Below are 18,762 nucleotides of genomic sequence, written 5' to 3' on the forward strand. Positions count from 1 at the left end.
TGACGCAATTAAGCGCTCGGACAGAAGCAGAGCTTCAGCAATTGTGGTCCGGGGGGACTTACCCCTGCCAACCCTCCTTTAACAGTGAGCTGAAACCGCACACATTGATACAGCCACAGTTACATTTGTAGTCTATACTGTATGCTACCTTTTGAATTAAGCAATCAGTTAATAATAATGGAGCCTAGGTTTTGCAGGAAAAAAATGTTCCAACTGATTTGTGCTGTCTCTTTATTTTACTTTATATTTTCCTGTATGTATATAAATATATATTTATATTTTAAGAAGGCAGACTTCTTCTAAAGTCTTTCTTCTTTTTCACCCATTTTAATCCAGTCCGTGTACTGTACAATGAATCGTTCAACCATACAAAAGCACCTAACTCAGGGGATGAACCAGCATTGTGTCCACACATAACAGGCAACTTAGCAAAGAACCAACTTTATGCATTTTGTTACTAACTGTCTGTCAAAAACACATCATTTGTTTCTCATTTCTTTTGTCAAGTCTACAAAAAAATGCCAAGATATCATAGTTTAACAGACACAAAATTGTATTTTCACATCAATAAGTTTAGACAAGCTATTAGCCAAAAACTTGGTACATCTCAACATGCAACGTGTCCTTACAAATTGGATGCATCTGGACCTTAAGCAGATCCATTTTCTGTTCACTGAAGCCTCGTCAGAAATGATCTTAAGGCAACTGTCAAGAAATCATTCTTAAAGAAGGGAAACAGGGAGAAAAAACAGGTGTGCTAAGTTCCACAAGGACTTATCTGAAAATCAGTGGTAGCAGGTCTTATTGAGTGATTAATCCAAATTTGAAACTCTCAGTTTAAATCATCATCAGTTACTGAGGAGGTCAGGAGGGAGGTACAACAGTGAATGTCTGCAGCCATCTGTAAAGCATAGTGGAGACTCTGTCATTGTTTGAGTCTGGATGTAGTGTTGGATATCATGTCAAAATTGGTGGAATTATCCATGTACAAAAGTACTCCTAGAGTTTGTGGGATCATCTTGACAGAGAAGAAGACAAAAGGAACCAAATATCCAAAGAAGCTTTGAATGTCCTTCAAGAAGTTTTTTAAAACTGTGCAATAATAAATAAATGATGGGTGGCTTAAGAGTTTTGCACAGCATTATATCAGACAAGATCAAAAAATAAACTGCTTTAAATCCTAGTAATTCATGGCGAGAATGTGAAAGACTAAATGACTCAATAGTTTCCTGTCATATGTGAATATGCTGAAATACCCATCCCTGCATTATAGAAAATGACATAAACTAATTTTAACAAATTTTATTTAATGATAACATTAATTGTATGAACGAGTCTGCATCACGGTGAAATGATTACAAAATGAAGTATTAAACCCTTGCCTGTATGTCCAGGGTGACTGCTGCAGAGGGCAGCTCCAGAAAGGCACCCGAAATTGAATCTACAACATTACAGCATATAAGGAAGCAAGACTGAGAATGCAATTGAAAATTTAAGGGAAAGAGGCAGCACTGTCCTGTGAGGTCAATGCTTTCAGCTCATGCAGCTGTAAGTGGACTATAGCTATAGTATGAATTTTAATAATCTGCCAGTGTTATCATCTGAGCAACAAGCAACCTGTCCAGATGTGTTCTTACAGCCTGGGAACTGCACAATCCCATGTGATCATGAAAACAGGCGAAGAGAGTAAAAAAGTATCGAAAAAAAAATGTTCATATTAGAAGTTTGATTAGAAGTTTCCTTATGTTTTTACTCTCTGAATATCAGACTGTGGATGATGCAGATGGTTTCCATATTGTCATTTTTACACAGTACTTTTGATATTTGATATGTACACAGATGATTAAATGAACATGGGAACCAACATGTAAACGACTGAGGACACCCACACTTAAAGAGTTATGTTTCACATTGTGTATTTGTTCACGTTTTGTGTAACCTTGGGATCATTTTACATCTCTTTAAACTTATTTTTGTACTCTAATATTAGTTTGATGTCTTCGTAGTTACTTTGTTACTTGCTTTTAATTGCTTTCCATCTCTGCTCATTTTGCATCACAGTTTTTGTCTCACTTCGGTTATTCTGCATCTGTAACAAATCTTTGTAGCTTTGTGGTCATTTGCACCTATTTTTTGTCCCACTTTTATCACTTTTTGTTTCATTTGGATCATTTTTACTCTTTTCTTTGTTGTTTTGTGTGTTTTGCCAGTGTTTTGTATGACATTATGTGTCTAATATCAGTTGTTTTACATTTCTTTGTAGCTACTTTGTGGCAATTTAATATAGCGTGCCCAGCAGGGCCCTTCACAAATCAGTCTCTATATCAGTCCATATACAGGAAACCCAGCACAGTCACGTTAGAAGCGCACTATATAAAATCTGCATCAGTCTGTGCAATTCCTTGAATTGGCCTCTGGATGGAGACCCTGAGTCACTGTAACTGGTGCTAGAAATTTCTAGCCTGTGTGTGTGTGTGTGTGTGTGTGTGTGTGTGTGTGTGTGTGTGTGTGTGTGTGTGTGTGTGTGTTCTCTCTATACTGCAAAATAATTTGTGTCATACCTCTGATCAGTACAGTAAGGTTATAGTCATATTCTTGTTACATAAAACGCATTAAAAGAATTATTCATCATGTTGAAAGTCATTAATGTTGCAGAAGAGTAAATCAGACAGAGAGTACAAGATAACAAAATGAAGGACAAATTAGGAGGAGAGGACTCAGAATGTACGAGAAAAGTGAGATGACCAGAGGAGGAGACTCACTGTCCTCACACTGTGCTGGTAAAAATGATGACTGAGTTTTTCCTTTCCATGCATAGACAGCCTGCCCACTGATGTCCTTCGTCAGGCACTGCAGAGGAGAAAGACGAATCAGCACTCTCTCTTCAACCATCATCCCTCCCACTCTCCCTCCACATTTCTGTGCTGCTCCATCTCTTCTCAGACTTGTCGGGCTTTGCGGTGCAGCACATTGAGGTGACCTCCTGCAGCTCCACAGCCAGACGAGACCACGCAGGAAGAAGCTGCTGCATCATTCAGCCTTGGCAGGAGGTAAGACCCCAAGAAGATGTTCATCTGCACCTTCAGGGACTATATGTGAGGACTGGGTCACTGGATGGTACTAGATGAGCAAGACTGTGGAAATACCCAGATTATGATAGGAGGCAAAAGCTGCGAGCAGAGATAAACAGGCTTTAACCTTTAAGATTAAAATGATAATGCTTGTGATAATGATAAATATGAAGTGTTTCAATGTAATTGGAAAGGCATGAGAAACAGTTTAGCTAAACAAACAAGGGAAAACCAGAACCGTGTCATCCTCTTTTTATTCTGCATCATCATTAGATTTTGCCACAGGTGGATCAAGTTGTGGATGTAGGCAGAGGACAGAGCATTTTAACCTTGTTTTGTTTTTGTTTTTTAAATCAAAATCCATACTAGAAATATTGTTATGACCTCACCCAACCTGACCTCATATGTACCCAGAGAGCCCAACCCACAGAGATCATAATACAATTTGATGCGTCACTGCAAGCTTGTTTACAATTTATGTGTTGCTCTTTCTTTCTTTGTCCTCAGGTTTCCTCTTTCTTCTTTTTTTTTGTTTAAAGGTGGATGGGACTTTTTCAACATGCTTAAGTCTCTATTTGTATATGGAGTGTTGGGAGGTGAGAAACATTTTTAGGAAATATTACTGTCGAGGAGGGAAAAAAGCACTTGAATGCTTAGGTTTGAAACTGCTTCACAAAGTATGTAATTTTGTGTTTTTTGTCCCAGTGATGCTCATTCCAGTAAAATCTAAGCGTATGACCGTGTGCGTGGAAGATGATGAGGAACTGAGAGTAGACTGTCTGATCGAGCCCAAGCCTAATAAAATCAACACCTATCAGTTCTCGTGGTCTATCGGACCCAGGCAGGAGACCATTAACACCAATGTGTCCGGTGAATCAGCAAATAACTTGTTCAAAGACAAAAGCAGAGTGGAGGAGCTGGAGCCCGTCGGCTACAGAATGACGCTGTCCGACTTCAGAGATAAACTCTCAGACAACACCACCTTCCTGTGCAAAATATCTGGGCAGGGTGAAAACATCACTGTTCAGAAGGGTAAGTGTACTGGCAAGTGCGCATGTATGGGTGGATCTGAAGCAGTGGGCATGAGGGGAAGACAAATATTAAGAGGTCTGTGTGAACCCACTTTTCTTCTTTGGCAGATAATATTCTCAGCTGCTCAGCTGTAAGCCTGCTTCTGAAGAACTCCTGGTCATGGATGGTCTACCTGCTGCTTTTCTTCTATCATACACACAGCTAAGAAAGCTATGTTACAGAAAACATACAGGCTAGTGCACGAGCACACACATCTAACCCATCTCTGCTTTTTGTCTACGTCCACAAACACCCCTTGCATAAAAAACGCTGAACAACATGCTGCACAGATGTAACCGTCTCTCTCTGTCTAATCTTTTCTTCCAAGAAGCAATGAAACAATATTGGAATGTTTCCGGTAATAATGATGACTCAGATATGGTTCAACATAAATATTTAGCGATTTGCTATTTGTATGCATAAACACAACTGTACTCTGGGTAAATATTAATATTATTGTAAATATTACTTTGGAAGATGCTGCATTTGTTTCCTGTGTTTTCAATAAAGATACAACTTAAAACCTGATTCTAATTTACTGTGAAGTCAGAGCTCACTGGACTGAGATAGAGTTTGAGATGAAGAAAATGGAACATGTGTGTGTGTGTGTGTGTGTGTGTGTGTGTGTGGGGGGGGGGGGGTTCTAATTATAAAATCAGTCTTACCTTCATCTTGACACTAAATAATGATTTAAAGGGGTCATGTCTTGGCATGATTTAAAAAGAGAAAAAAACCTCAAGTGGTGTCTTTAAAGACTCCTAAAAGAAAAAGCTAAGGATTCATAAGAAGCTTGTCTTTTTAGTCTAAGGAGCTTGGAAAGAAAAGCGTCTGGACTTCTTTAAGTTCCTCGAAGACGTTTCACCTCTCATCCGAGAAGCTTCTTCAGTTCTAGGGTCCAATGGTGGAGAGTCCCAGATTTAAGATCTGTGGGAGTAACCCACCGAGAGGGACAATGGACCCCCTAATGATCCTCTACCTAATCACATGAGCCAAGGTGTGAAAATGGGTGTAGGTCACAATCAGCCAAGGTTTCGGGTGAGCTCATTGTGAAACCTAGCCCCACCCTATCATGTGATTTCCTGAGGTCAGATGGCCCAGGATGTGAGTGGGCGTTAAGGCGTCTGGGAAGGGATATCAAAACTGGATTATAGATGGCAGACGGTGTCGTAAACCACCGCCTCTATTAAAAAATGGTCGCTCACAGTGGACATACATGGCTTCTTTAACTCCTCTTTCAACCACCAATCTCTTAACAATAGCTGCTACCCTGAACTGTTCTCAGATCACTTGCAAAAGGTTTACTTTCTGCTCCAAGAGTCAAGACTAAACATACAGAAGTTACATTTGAATTTTATGCTCCACTTTTCTGCAACGCCCTTCCAGGTAATGTGAGCTCTGCTTCATACTGTAGTGATTTAAAATAAACAGAACAGAACCTTTCTGCTTGGTCTGTTTTGCCACTGTTATTCTAAGCTGTTACTATTTATTTATTGATACTATTTATTGGTGTTCAGTACTGTGCTTCAACTGCAGTATACATTTGGCGATCCTGTTATTGTTATGTTGGGGCTTTGTTTGTTTGTTTCTATTTTTTGTGAATTTTCTGAGTCACATTTTTAGTAACTTTATGTTTGTAATGCGCTTTTCTGAATTAAAGGGCATGACTTTGGAAAATGTTTCATTGCTTTCTACACCAAAGCAAAGCAGATAAAATTGGGCTTTTTCCTAAATCAGACTTCAAAGCTTTGAAGGAGATATAGTGACAGAAAGAGGCCACAAGATGGCGCGTTTGTTCAGGTAGTGCAGGGGTGCCCAATCCCAGTCCTCGAGAGCTACTATCCTGCAGCTTTTAGATGCATCCCTACTCCAACACAGCTGAATCAAATGAATGGCTTGTTATCAGGCCTTTGCCAAACACGATGGCATGCTGAAGAGGTAATCAAACCATTTGATTCAGCTGTGTTGGGGTAGGGATGCATCTAAAAGCTACAGGACGGTAGCTCTCGAGGACCGGGATTGGGCACCCCTGAGGTAGTGGATACCATTTGTTGGCTGTTTGGTTTATGTCAGGATAGGCAACTCCAGGCCTCGAGTGCCGGTGTCCTGCAGGTTTTAGATGTGTCCTTGATCCAACACAGCTGATTCAAATGGCTAAATTACCTCTCCAACATGTCTTGAAGTTCTCCAGAGGCCTGGGAATGAACTAATCATCTGACTCAAGTGTGTTGACACCCCTGCTCTAGATGCTCAGGGATGGTGTAGGCAACTCTAGGCCTCGAGTGCCGGTCCTTGAGGCCTGGAGTTGGACACCCCTGATCTAGGGAAACACACTTCTACTCCCACAATATACCTCGATATAAAGGCCCAGCTCCAGCTCCAAAACGGTTCAATATTCCACTGGGGTACCACTGGGACGGAGTTGACCGGTAGAGTTTATGCATCGGTGTCAGAGGAAAACTACTGAGGACAGATTTGCAGTTTAACATTCAATGTTTTTAATACACACATCAGTTTTTCATTCATTCTATTAAATCACATTTGGTGCCATTAACTCTAACTCAAACTATATTTTATGAATACATTCCTGCATTTCATGGCAAGGATCTATCCCTTCATTGAAGTCAGCAGAATCCAGACCAGATCAGTGGACCAAAACCCCATCTTAAACTGGCGCTGTAATGAGGTTCAAAACTTTGTGCACGGTGTACCCTTTCACTCTTTCCGTCTAACCATTTGTTTCCTGGATTTGTCCTTGCTGCTTTTATCAGATGCAAGCTCCTCTGGAGAAAGAAACAGAATGTATATTATATTCTAATAAACAGTGAATCAGTCTGAAACAAGTTATTACAATCATAGGTGATATCACTGTAAGGTATAATGATCAGTCAAAGCAACATACCTGAAGCTGGTTGCTGATGAGTTTGATTGACACTGATGAGTTCAGTGTCGGCTCCAGTGTGAGCCGTCCTCGTTCTTGGGTAGTATTGAAAAGCTAATCCATTTGTATGCACAATCATATTGTGCCACGGGTAAAAAGGTCCCTGGTGGCAGGGAATTAAATCAGTGGGTCAGAGGAGGCCAGCCAAGATTCAGTCTCTTAGGAGTTACAAGACGGACAATGGGATTGGAAGATGGGGTGCAATGCTGAGTGTCCAGCAGCAAAATTCAGCATTTGAAATGTTTTCTGTCTCTCCCATCTTCCTCTTCATCGTCCTCCTCTTCTCTTGGTCTCCTCCTGGAACCCCCCGGTACTGGGCTGGGGGGCAATAACACAGGGGCAGCCTGTCCACTGTCTGAGTCTTCATTGTCACTGTTATCAGGGTCACTGTCATCATTGTCATTTTCAGGGACACTTTCGTTGTCACTATCAGACCCTTCGTCTTCCCAGAACCATCTCATTTCTTCCACTATCGGATCTACTGCTTGCTGGGCCAGGTTTAATTCAATTTCTTCTGCTGGGATCTCTGCTATGATATTTTCCCAGGGTCCTTCTTCTTCCTGAGGTGGATTAATTTCAATTCCTCCTGCAAGAATATCAGCCTCTTCTTCATTGTTAGAAAGATTGTCGTCAATTTCATCTTGCGACACTTGAAGAATCACTTGACTCAAAACAACGAGGCTTTCTTCAGTCAAGACACCACATGAAAGACCGACTTGCAGCCAGCGGATCATCGGGCGAATTGCAATTGCAACCCTAACAAACTGTCAGATAATCCATCTGAAAACTGAAAAGAGAAATCACGCTCTTACTTCGAATGGGGTCGTTATGCTCTCCGTCTCCTGTCTCCATTTGATTTATGAAAACAGTCTGAAGGAAACTGGTCGGTACAGTTGTCCAACTTTTAAGCTGACTGGTTTAAAACTTTCAGACTGTCGAAAGTCGTTTAAAATTGTCTGAAAACGTTTTAGCAAGCTTTTTAAAAACACGATGTAAATGTAGAGTAAGCCAAGTGAATGCTGTGAGGAACGCTGCTAAGTGTTAACTGATATTTCTCCACCAATTACATCCAAATATAATGATGCAGAGATGAACGTTATAGGTTTCCTTGCTAGTTTTGCGTTCTGACTCTCGTGTGACGTCATCGACTGAAGCCGCTCAACGTTCTGCAGGTGAACAAAACTGTCAGCGGGGACAGTTTTGTTCACAAAGCTTTGAAGGAATTACGGGGACAGATAGAGGCCACAAGATGGTGCCATTTTTCAGGTTGTGGACACCATTTGTTGGCTTTTTGGTTTATGTTCACACCACAGTGAATTTTTTTCCCTTTCTTGCTGAATTTAAATAAATTAACTCAGGTAAACTAGAGTGAGTCTTCCGTCATTAATTAATTATTTAAAACACTTTTCTACCTTTAGTGTATTTTTGCTGCGTTACATGTTTGCTGAACTGCTTCATGGGTTAAAAACCTTTTGATTAGTTAGACGCAGACTCTGTTGTTCAAATAAAATCTATACTTTGTATTTTCCATTTGGCTTTCCTGGATTGAAAAGTTTGAAAATAAAAGCATTCAACAGTCTGGGTGTCGAAATGTGCTGTGTAATGTATTTATAAATATTTTGATGGTAGGAAAACAGGTTAAAATGACTGTGTTTGGGCCTTGAGGTTAAATTTTAATTTTATCTAAAAATGAACTTGTATTCCATTTTTCTGGAAACTGTGGGTCCAGAGAGGGATACTTGTTCTCGGAGACCTGTATCAGGGGTAGGGATGGGTATCGAAAACCGGCTCTTGTTGAGAACCGGTTTCCACTGTTTCAATTCCTTGGAATTGTTTGCCATTTTTGCAAACGATTCCCTTATCGATTCCAGTCGCCCCGAATGACGTCACCATGTTGCGGAGCTTCATTTACCTGGCAGGAAACACGGCGCCTAAGCGGCTCAAACGCTCAAAAGTTTGTTTATACTTTACGAGAATGGATGACAACAGGGCGACTTGCAATACTTGAAAAGTAGATATTTCATTTAAGGGAGGAAACACTACGAATATGCAAAAGCATTTGCTCACAAAACACGTGATAACCTTAAATGAATGTCGTGTTTTTAATTCCGCTCCGGACTCGTGAATCTCAACCCAGAAGCAGCGGTAATGTTTGCCCATCCTCTCCCGTTAATGCGGCAGGTAAATAATCAACTAACAGTGCATATTAGCATATTAGCAGTGACTAAGTTTGTGGTCAAAGGCTTGCACCCATTTGCCACAGCATATGGCCCCGATTTTCGGTAAGTGAATGTGATTAATTGTAGGCAGGGACATTACTGGATATTCTTGTGTAATTGCTACAGAATAATTTATGTTACACTTTATATTTATTATATTATTTTACATTTACAATTTTTTTTCCTGGGGACCCTGTGACCCATTGAAGAGCCGTAGGCTGTGGATCTCTTAAGATCTCACTGTTGGGTTTGTAAGGCCATGTTACTCCTAAATTTCTATCTTGTTCAAAGAGAAGATATAAAACAAAGTTCTAAGCTAAGCGACCTTAGTGTTCTCTTTTTTTAAAAAGAATAAAGAATCGAATCGTTAAACAGAATCGAAAATGGAATCGGAATCGTGAAAATCTTATCAATACTCATCTCTAATCAGGGGAGAACTCTCAAGTCCTTCAACGACCTTAAAGAACAGTTTCAGTTGCCACAGAGTCAGTTTTGGAGGTACCTGCAGCTCCGGCACTTATTGCTGAAAACCTTTGGTTCCTCCTCCACACCACCTCCAACTATTGAATATCTCAGCTACATCAAAATAAATCTTTGGGGGAGGTCGTGAAGTCTCTAAATATTACTCAGTGCTTGTTAAGGGCACGAGTAAAGGGCTACCCACCCTCCGGTTAGCTTGGGAATCTGACCTTGATGTGGTTTTTACAGATCAGGAATGGACTACAATTTTGCAGAATAGTAAAAAGGTGTCCAGGGAACTTAGAACGAGACTAATCCAATTCATATTACTACACTGAATTTACTGGTCGCCACATAGACTGTATAGGACAAACCTCATGCAGTCCCCTGAATGCTGGAGATGTTAGACTGGGGTGGGCACATTGACCCATATGATTTGGCCCTTTCCTAAAACCCAAATCTTTTGGACTGAGATACATGACTTTATCAAATCAACCATACGATGGGATATTCCTTTTTCACCAAGACTATATTTGTTTTGGGGGACCCATCACTCCTTAAATATGCTCCGCCTAAAGCTGCTGAGTGGGTACAGACTGCATTGATGCTGGGGCGTAAACTCATTATCTCCCAGTGGAATGCCCCTTCCACCCCACCTGTCTCTGTATGGCATATTCAACTAGGGAGACTCGCTGCACTAGAACAACTCTCATACAGGCTTCTGAACAAAGTGGAGAGTTTCCATCTGAAGTGGGATCCATATCTGTCCAGAATAAAAGGATCAGACTAGAACTTAGAGTGGGACAGACATTGGAATTCTGACAAAGCACTCTCAGGGATGTCAGAGTGTGGCATGCAGTGAGACCCACATAGTCAAAGGCTGGCTGTTTTTGTTTCTTTTTTGTTGTTGTTGTTGTTTTTGTTTTTTTTGGTTTGTTTGTTGTTGTTTTTTTGTTTCTCTTGCTTTGTTTGTCCCCCCTCATTTTGGTTTTGTATTCTCTACTGTTCTGCTGCTATGCTGATGTTTTTTTTTATGTGATGTAACCTGTCTCTGCAGTGGACTGTAGTGTTCTAAAAGCACAATAAAATATTAATCACAAAAAAAATGAACTTGTAGAAGTCGGAAAAAGATACAAGCTTGAGTGCAGTACTCTGGTAGAACTTCGTAAAGGGGGTATTTAGACCCAACATCTTGGATGGTATCTACAGAATATATTTTAGTACATCCTTCGGGAACTTGGTTTTGTCTTGGAATAAGTAGTTGATCATAGATATCAATGACATACTGTTGTTGCAAAATGAAACACTCTCTGAACCTGCAGTTTGGTTCTTCCAAAAATGTAACAAAATAAAACAAGGACACAACCCCATTTAACAGAGTGACCAACACAGCACTTGGTCACACACTGGCTGAGTTGCAGTGTGTGGCCAACCTGGTGACCAGCATGAGGCTGAGATACCAGGCTGTTGTGGCTGCGTATTGTTCTTCCACATGTTATTGACGCCCCTATTTGTTAAAAGAATAAAATCTTAAATTGTGGATGTGGCTTGTTTTTTCAGAATTCTATAAACGACACCCAACAAGTGTCAATAGCAAAATAAACTGTTTGTTATTGGCAAATTTTTCATGGCCGCAACCCACATACTCAACTCTGGTGCTCAACTCACATTTTCCTTACAAATTTGACACCATTTAAGGGCAAAAGGTGATGCACGCATTAGATATTGCTGCAACCCTACGGGTGGGAGGAAGTCTGTGTTACACAGGCTAGGACAGGTACCAGGGAGGTTAGACTAGAGCAGGGGTCTCAAACTCCAGTCCTCGAGGACCGGTGTCCGGAAACTTTTCCATGTGTCCCTGTTGCAACACGCCTGAATAAAATTAGTAGGTTATTAGCAAGAGTATAGAATTTCACTGCATGCTGAAGTGGCAACCCCTAACCCTACTCCAGTAAATTTAAGTACATGTAAGAGTTTGGAAAAATTTACTTTTAAAAGTACTTTTATTGCACCATGTTCATTCACTCATGAGTTGCTGTAACATGAATAAACAGTACCCTTGCACAATGACCGAAACTAACTGTTCTGGATGTAATGTTTAGAGTTGCCTACCAACGGGTTGAGGATCAAAGCCAGAAACTTTAAGGTGTTATAGGTGACCGAGTTTTAGGACAATTGGTCCTAAAGGTACACAATATAGACTGTCCCTGGGTATAGCCTGTGGTATGGACTTCAATCACATCGCGGTTGTTTTTTTTTGTTTGCTTTGTTTTTTAATTATATATCGTGCAGAGAGGGGGAATTTTAAAAGGTCTGTCATTGTCCAACAACTTGTTGACCTTACTGAAAATCTGCATGTCTGAAACTGCGAGGTGACAAAGTACACCACTTCATCTGTCAGACATGGTGGAGTCAGTGTTATGGCATGAGAATATATGGCTGCCAGTGGAACCGGTTCACTAGTGTTTATTAATGATGTGACTGCTGATAGAAGTAGCAGGATGAACTGTGAATTGTACAGCGCAATACTCTGCGCTCATATTCAGCCAAATGCTGTAAAATTGATCAAATGGTGGCTCACAGTGCAAATGTATAATGACCCAAAGCTTACTGTAAAAGCAACCCAAGAGTTTCTTGAGGTAAAGAAATGAGATATTTTTCACTAGCTAAGCCATTCACCTGATCTCAGCCCAACAGAACATGTGTTTACTGAAGTTACTGAGAAATATGAAGACAGAGAGAGACTTCAGTCATTGACTTTTCTTATATTTAATGCTAATTTGTTCAATTACTTCTAAGCCTCTGAAAATTTGTGTCTGTGTATAACAATGGCTGAAGCAGTTGTTCTAACTGCTTCAGACAATCTATCACCCTCTTCCTGTTACCACTTCCTGGGCTTGTTTCAGGGGCTCATAAGTATTTCTGTCACTGAGCAGTGACAGTCATAAATGGTTAATGATCAAGAAACTACCTCACAACCCACTGTTTGCCAGTGGTGCTAGTTTTAGTAATTCTGCAAAGGCACGGTTTTTGAGATTGAGGAAACCTGCAGACAGTTGAGACTGAAGAAGTCACTTGGATGAGTTACGAAGTGTTTCTCCCACTCAAAATGTTACATCCAAATGAACAGAATCCATTTTTTGGGATTTCATTACCTGGATGACTGAGCATGCATCAAGACAAAAGATCAGCAGTTTAGTAACTTAATCTGTAATCTATAATGTTGCACTGTGTGTTTATCACTCTCATGACAGAGGTATTTGTAAGAGGTATTGTCTTTTATGTTGAGGCCATGGCATGACTCTGGCATGCTGTTTTTCATGATGAGTGACAGTGTATCTGATGTCCTTGTGTTGGTGTTGCATCCGTATAATAATGCTAATCCAGGATCAACATTGGTACTGACCAATCATTTTGTTGTAATGTCATAACGTTGCAATGTCCTCAAATATGTGCTTGTTTATATAAAACTCTCTCCTAGAACAAATAGTCAGTATAAGTTTTTTCTTTATTAATTTATAGAATATAGTAAATACATTTTTAAGTTAGGTTTGCTATTTAGTTTAGCCAGATTAGTTTACAGTTTACTCACATTGGTTTGCCAGTGATAGTATTTAGTATTTAGTATTTATTTATTTATTGTCATTGTCAAGAACAATGAAATTGCGTTTGGGGCTTCCATACAACCCCCAAAAAAGAAGAAAATAATAAATACCCCTTAAAACCCAAGTGTACATATTTAACCCAGTGTGACTCCAATGCAATAAGACAATCCTTAGCAATAATGTTCGTAGAAATTCAGACAAAGACCTGAGAAACATGACAAAATACAACAATGCAACCCATTCAATATTATTGTACTGTGAGATATGATATCAGATATGATAGTTATCTATTTAAGAAAGAGGGGGGGGGGGGGGCAGGAGGGGGAAGAGAATAAAGATATGATGCACCAATGCAGACCAGTTCATTGCTATTAAGAAGTTGGATATGGTTATTGTCCGTGAGAGGGGGGCAGAGAGTTCAGGAGCCTCACAGCCTGTGGATACAGGCTGTTGGCCAGTCTGGATGTTCTGGCCTGTATAGACCTGTACCTTCTCCCTGAGGGCAGCAGATGGAAAAGGTGGCGCGCAGGGTGATGTTGGTCCCGCAGGATACTGTGCACCCTCCTCAGACAGCGAGTGGGGAAGATATTACTGATCTCTGGCAGACTTGTTCCAATAATTCTGCCAGCTTCTTTCACCACCCGCTGGAGTGCTTGCTGATCGGCCTTGGTGCAGCTGGGGAACCACACTAGAAATCCATACGTCAGAACGCTGCTGATGGCACAGTTGTAGAAGTTCAACATCAGAGATCTGGGAATGTGTGCGCTCCGCAGTCTCCTCAGGTAGTAGAGGCGCTGTTGGGCCTTCCGTACAACTGAGGTGATATGGTTGCCCCAGGACAGGTCCTCGGTCACAGTTACCCCCAAGAATTTAAAACTGCTCACCCTCTCCACCGCCTCACTGCCAATGAAGAGAGGCAGATGGTTGTTATGACCCCTCTTCCGGAAATCTACAATGATCTCCTTGGTCTTTTTGGTGTTTAAGACCAAGTTATTGTCGTGGCACCATGACTCTAGTTGTTGCACCTCTGTCCTATAGTTTGTCTCATCATTGTTGGATATAAGTCCGAGCACTGTAGTGTCATCTGCAAACTTAACAATGAGATTGGACGCGCAGGAGGAAATACAGTCATGGGTGAAGAGAGTGTATAGCAGAGGGCTCAGAACACACCCCTGAGGGGCACCGGTGTTGACCACAAGGGTGGAAGAGGTGTTCTTACCCACTCTGACACTCTGTCTACGGTTAGTGAGGAAGTCCACAATCCAGTTGCACAGAGAAGAGTTAAGTCCCAGTTGGTGGAGTTTGGGACGGAGTTTGTATGGCTGGATGGTATTAAAAGCCGAGCTGTAGTCTACAAAGAGGAGCCGTGCATAGGTGTTCCTGTGTTCCAAGTGCTTCAGTAATGTGTGCAGCACTGTGGCGATCGCATCCTCGGTTGACCGGTTCTCCCTGTATGCAAACTGGTGCGAGTCCAGGGATGGTGGAAAAGCAGCTCTGATGTGTTTAATGAATTAGCCAACTTCTTGGATGCTCAGACATTATCACAGGTCAGTCGCAATGCTGATTCAAGGATCCAAGGAAGCTTTATTGTCATTTGCATCACAAGTTTACATGAGGTGGAATGAAAATTACGTACAGAGAGCGAAAAGCGAAAAGAAACAGAATAATGAAGAAACAGAATTTAAAAAAAAAAAACAGATTTAAAAAACAGAATAACAAGTAATAAAGTAATACAAATAAATACAGTGCAACAACCTGGGTACCAGTATGGAGTATAGTAGGGGTGCAACGATACACAAAATTCACGGTTCGGTTTGATACTTTGGTGTCACGGTTCGATATTTTTTCGATACAAAAAAAAATGTTCATGCCTTTTTAATTTGTCATTTATTAAAATTATATATATATATATTTTAACTCAAAAGAACAGTTTCTTCTCCTCTGCTGTTGAACACATGAACAATAACCGTATGACTGTTCCCACCACTAATACATGACCCTACGCTGTGTTCACTGCATCATTCCATGTTTGGCACTGATCACCACCTGCACTCATGTATATATCATGTATATATCTATCTATCTACTTAGCACTTTTAATTCTTATTCCCATTTTTATTTTCATGTCTATTTAAGCTTAATTTATAACAATATGTCTGCACTGAAGCACCGCAGCAATTTCCTAATGTTGTAAACCCGCTCAACATTTGGCAATAAAACCCTTTCTGATTCTGATTCTGATTCTGAATGAGGGTGGGGAAGGTTCAATTTGCCATGTTGCAAGGAGAGTTTAACTTCTGTCTCGCTAGCTTGCCCTGCGCTCAGTGAATCTGCGTTCGACTACTCCGCCTAGGCTGCACTGTCGAGCGCAGATCCCCTGAGCGCTCAACACAGACAGCATCGTCAGAAGGAAAGTTGATAAAATAAATTAAAAATTGTGTATTGTTCGATACTGCCTGGGAGGGATGTGAGGTGGGCAAATGAACTGAATCATTTCTTCAACAGATTTGATTCAGCCATGAGGCAGTCTGCAACATCGGCTGCAGACTCACCCACCCCCACTGCTGCTGTTCCACCTCAGACACTTCACACCTCCTCTATTCACCCTGCTCACTCCCCCCCACCCCCAACTGCAGCATCCAATACACACTCAACACAAGGCTCCAGCCTGTCTCTCTCAACCACCCAGGTTAGGAGGGAACTGAGGAGGATTAATGGCAAGAAGGCAGCGGGTCCAGATGGCATCAGCTCGAGGGTCGTCAGGTCCTGCGCGGACCAACTGTGTGGGGTGATGGAGCACCTCTTCAACCTGAGCCTGAGGTTGGGAAGAGTCCCACAGCTCTGGAAAACCTCCTGTGTTGTACCAGTGCCAAAGACTTCACACCCCAAGGACCTCAACAGCTACAGGCCGGTGGCTCTGACATCCCACCTGATGAAGACCCTGGAGCGGTTGGTCCTGGCTCAGCTTCGGCGCCTAATAAGCTCATCACTGGACCCACTTCAGTTTGCCTACCAGCCTGGCATTGGAGCGGATGATGCCGTCATTCACCTCCTACATCGTTCCCTCGCTCACCTGGAGACCGCTGGAAGCACTGTGAGAATCATGTTCTTTGATTTCTCCAGTGCCTTCAACACCATTCTTCCCTCGGTTCTAAAGGACAAGCTGGAGAACTCTGGAGTGGACCATCACCTCACTACCTGGATCCTGGACTACCTCACCGACCGACCACAGTATGTGAGGACTCAGGGCTGTGTGTCGGACAGGGTCGTCTGCAGTACGGGGGCCCCACAGGGAACGGTTCTGGCTCCGTTCCTCTTCACCATCTACACTGCAGACTTCTCCCACAATTCCACCCAGTGCTTCCTGCAGAAGTTCTCTGATGACTCTGCAATAGTCGGCCTCATCACTGATGGGGACGACAAGGAGTACAGAGGTCTGACCCAAGACTTTGTGGACTGGTGCCAGCTGAACTACCTCCAGATCAACGCCAGTAAAACCAAGGAACTGGTGGTAGACTTCCGCAGGCACAAGCATTATCCACTGCAACCACTGAACATCCAAGGTATGGACATTGAGGCTGTGGACAGCTACAGGTACCTTGGTGTTCATCTGAACAATAGACTGGACTGGACTCATAACTCAGTCTCATACAGGAAATCATATCTGATATCATATCTCACAGTACATACTCATACAGGAAAGGGCAGAGCAGGCTGTACCTGCTGCGGAGACTCAGGTCGTTTGGAGTGGAGGGCCCACTCCTGAAGACCTTCTATGACTCTGTTGTGGCTTCTGCTATCTTTTATGGTGTGGTCTGCTGGGGCGGCAGCATCTCTGCTGGGGACAGGAAGAGACTGAACAGGGTGATCCGAAGGGCCAGCTCTGTTCTAGGATGCCCTCTGAACCCAGTGGAGGTGGTGAGTGACAGGAGAACGGCGGCTAAGCTGTCATCCCTGTTGGACAACATCTCCCACCCCATGCAGCAGACTGTGACAGCACTGAGCAGCTCCTTCAGTGGGAGACTGCGGCACCCACGGTGTGGGACGGAGAGATTTCGCAGGTCTTTCCTCCCCACTGCTGTCAGACTCCATAATAAAGACTTTAACTGATTAAGCACACACATCCATACATATGCAATAATACTAAGTGCAATAATCCTTTCTGTCATCGTTGTATTTTTACTCAGTTGTATATAGTATTTGTATTTGTATTCTATTTTTATCTTATTGTATATTTATTTTATTTTATTCTACTGTATATAGTATTTTATTCTATTCTGTACAGTTGTGTACTGTATTTATTCTTATTGTATTCTAATTTTTGCCTCACAACTTTTGCACTGTCCACTTCCTGCTGTGACAAAACAAATTTCCCACGTGTGGGACTAATAAAAGTTATCTTATCTTATATGCGTACCGAACCAAAAGCACTGTATCGAACGGTTCAATATCGATACGAGTATCGTTGCACCCCTAGAGTATAGGTATAGAAAAGTAGGTGCTCGGACTTATATCCAACAATGATGAGACAAACTATAGGACAGAGGTGCAACAACTAGAGTCATGGTGCCACGACAATAACTTGGTCTTAAACACCAAAAAGACCAAGGAGATCATTGTAGATTTCCGGAAGAGGGGTCATAACAACCATCTGCCTCTCTTCATTGGCAGTGAGGCGGTGGAGAGGGTGAGCAGTTTTAAATTCTTGGGGGTAACTGTGACCGAGGACCTGTCCTGGGGCAACCATATCACCTCAGTTGTACGGAAGGCCCAACAGCGCCTCTACTACCTGAGGAGACTGCGGAGCGCACACATTCCCAGATCTCTGATGTTGAACTTCTACAACTGTGCCATCAGCAGCGTTCTGACGTATGGATTTCTAGTGTGGTTCCCCAGCTGCACCAAGGCCGATCAGCAAGCACTCCAGCGGGTGGTGAAAGAAGCTGGCAGAATTATTGGAACAAGTCTGCCAGAGATCAGTAATATCTTCCCCACTCGCTGTCTGAGGAGGGTGCACAGTATCCTGCGGGACCAACATCACCCTGCGCGCCACCTTTTCCATCTGCTGCCCTCAGGGAGAAGGTACAGGTCTATACAGGCCAGAACATCCAGACTGGCCAACAGCCTGTATCCACAGGCTGTGAGACTCCTGAACTCTCTGCCCCCCTCTCACGGACAATAACCATATCCAACTTCTTAATAGCAATGAACTGGTCTGCATTGGTGCATCATATCTTTATTCTCTTCCCCCTCCTGCCCCCCCCCCCCCCCCTCCCCTCTTTCTTAAATAGATAACTATCATATCTGATATCATATCTCACAGTACAATAATATTGAATGGGTTGCATTGTTGTATTTTGTCATGTTTCTCAGGTCTTTGTCTGAATTTCTACGAACAT

At 42.1% G+C, this 18,762-nt stretch overlaps 1 protein-coding gene across 2 annotated transcripts; it reads left to right on the forward strand.

The window, feature by feature from the left end:
• The first annotated feature begins 2,913 nt into the window (after positions 1–2,913).
• On the forward strand, positions 2,914–4,670 carry LOC113030781 (uncharacterized). 2 transcript variants are annotated; one of them, XM_026182495.2, is made up of 4 exons: positions 2,914–3,050; positions 3,611–3,667; positions 3,777–4,103; positions 4,211–4,670. In XM_026182495.2, the coding sequence occupies exons 2-4, from the start codon at positions 3,631–3,633 to the stop codon at positions 4,306–4,308; spliced, it is 462 nt and encodes a 153-aa protein (XP_026038280.1). In that variant the 5' UTR covers positions 2,914–3,050; positions 3,611–3,630; the 3' UTR covers positions 4,309–4,670. The 2 variants fall into 2 exon arrangements, with proteins under 2 accessions (XP_026038280.1, XP_026038279.1); XM_026182494.2 differs by having other exon boundaries at positions 2,915–3,050; positions 3,579–3,667.
• Positions 4,671–18,762: the final 14,092 nt, after the last annotated feature.

This window comes from Astatotilapia calliptera, chromosome 10 (genome assembly GCF_964374335.1).
Source record: "Astatotilapia calliptera chromosome 10, fAstCal68.1, whole genome shotgun sequence".
Taxonomy (NCBI): Eukaryota; Metazoa; Chordata; class Actinopteri; order Cichliformes; family Cichlidae; genus Astatotilapia; species Astatotilapia calliptera.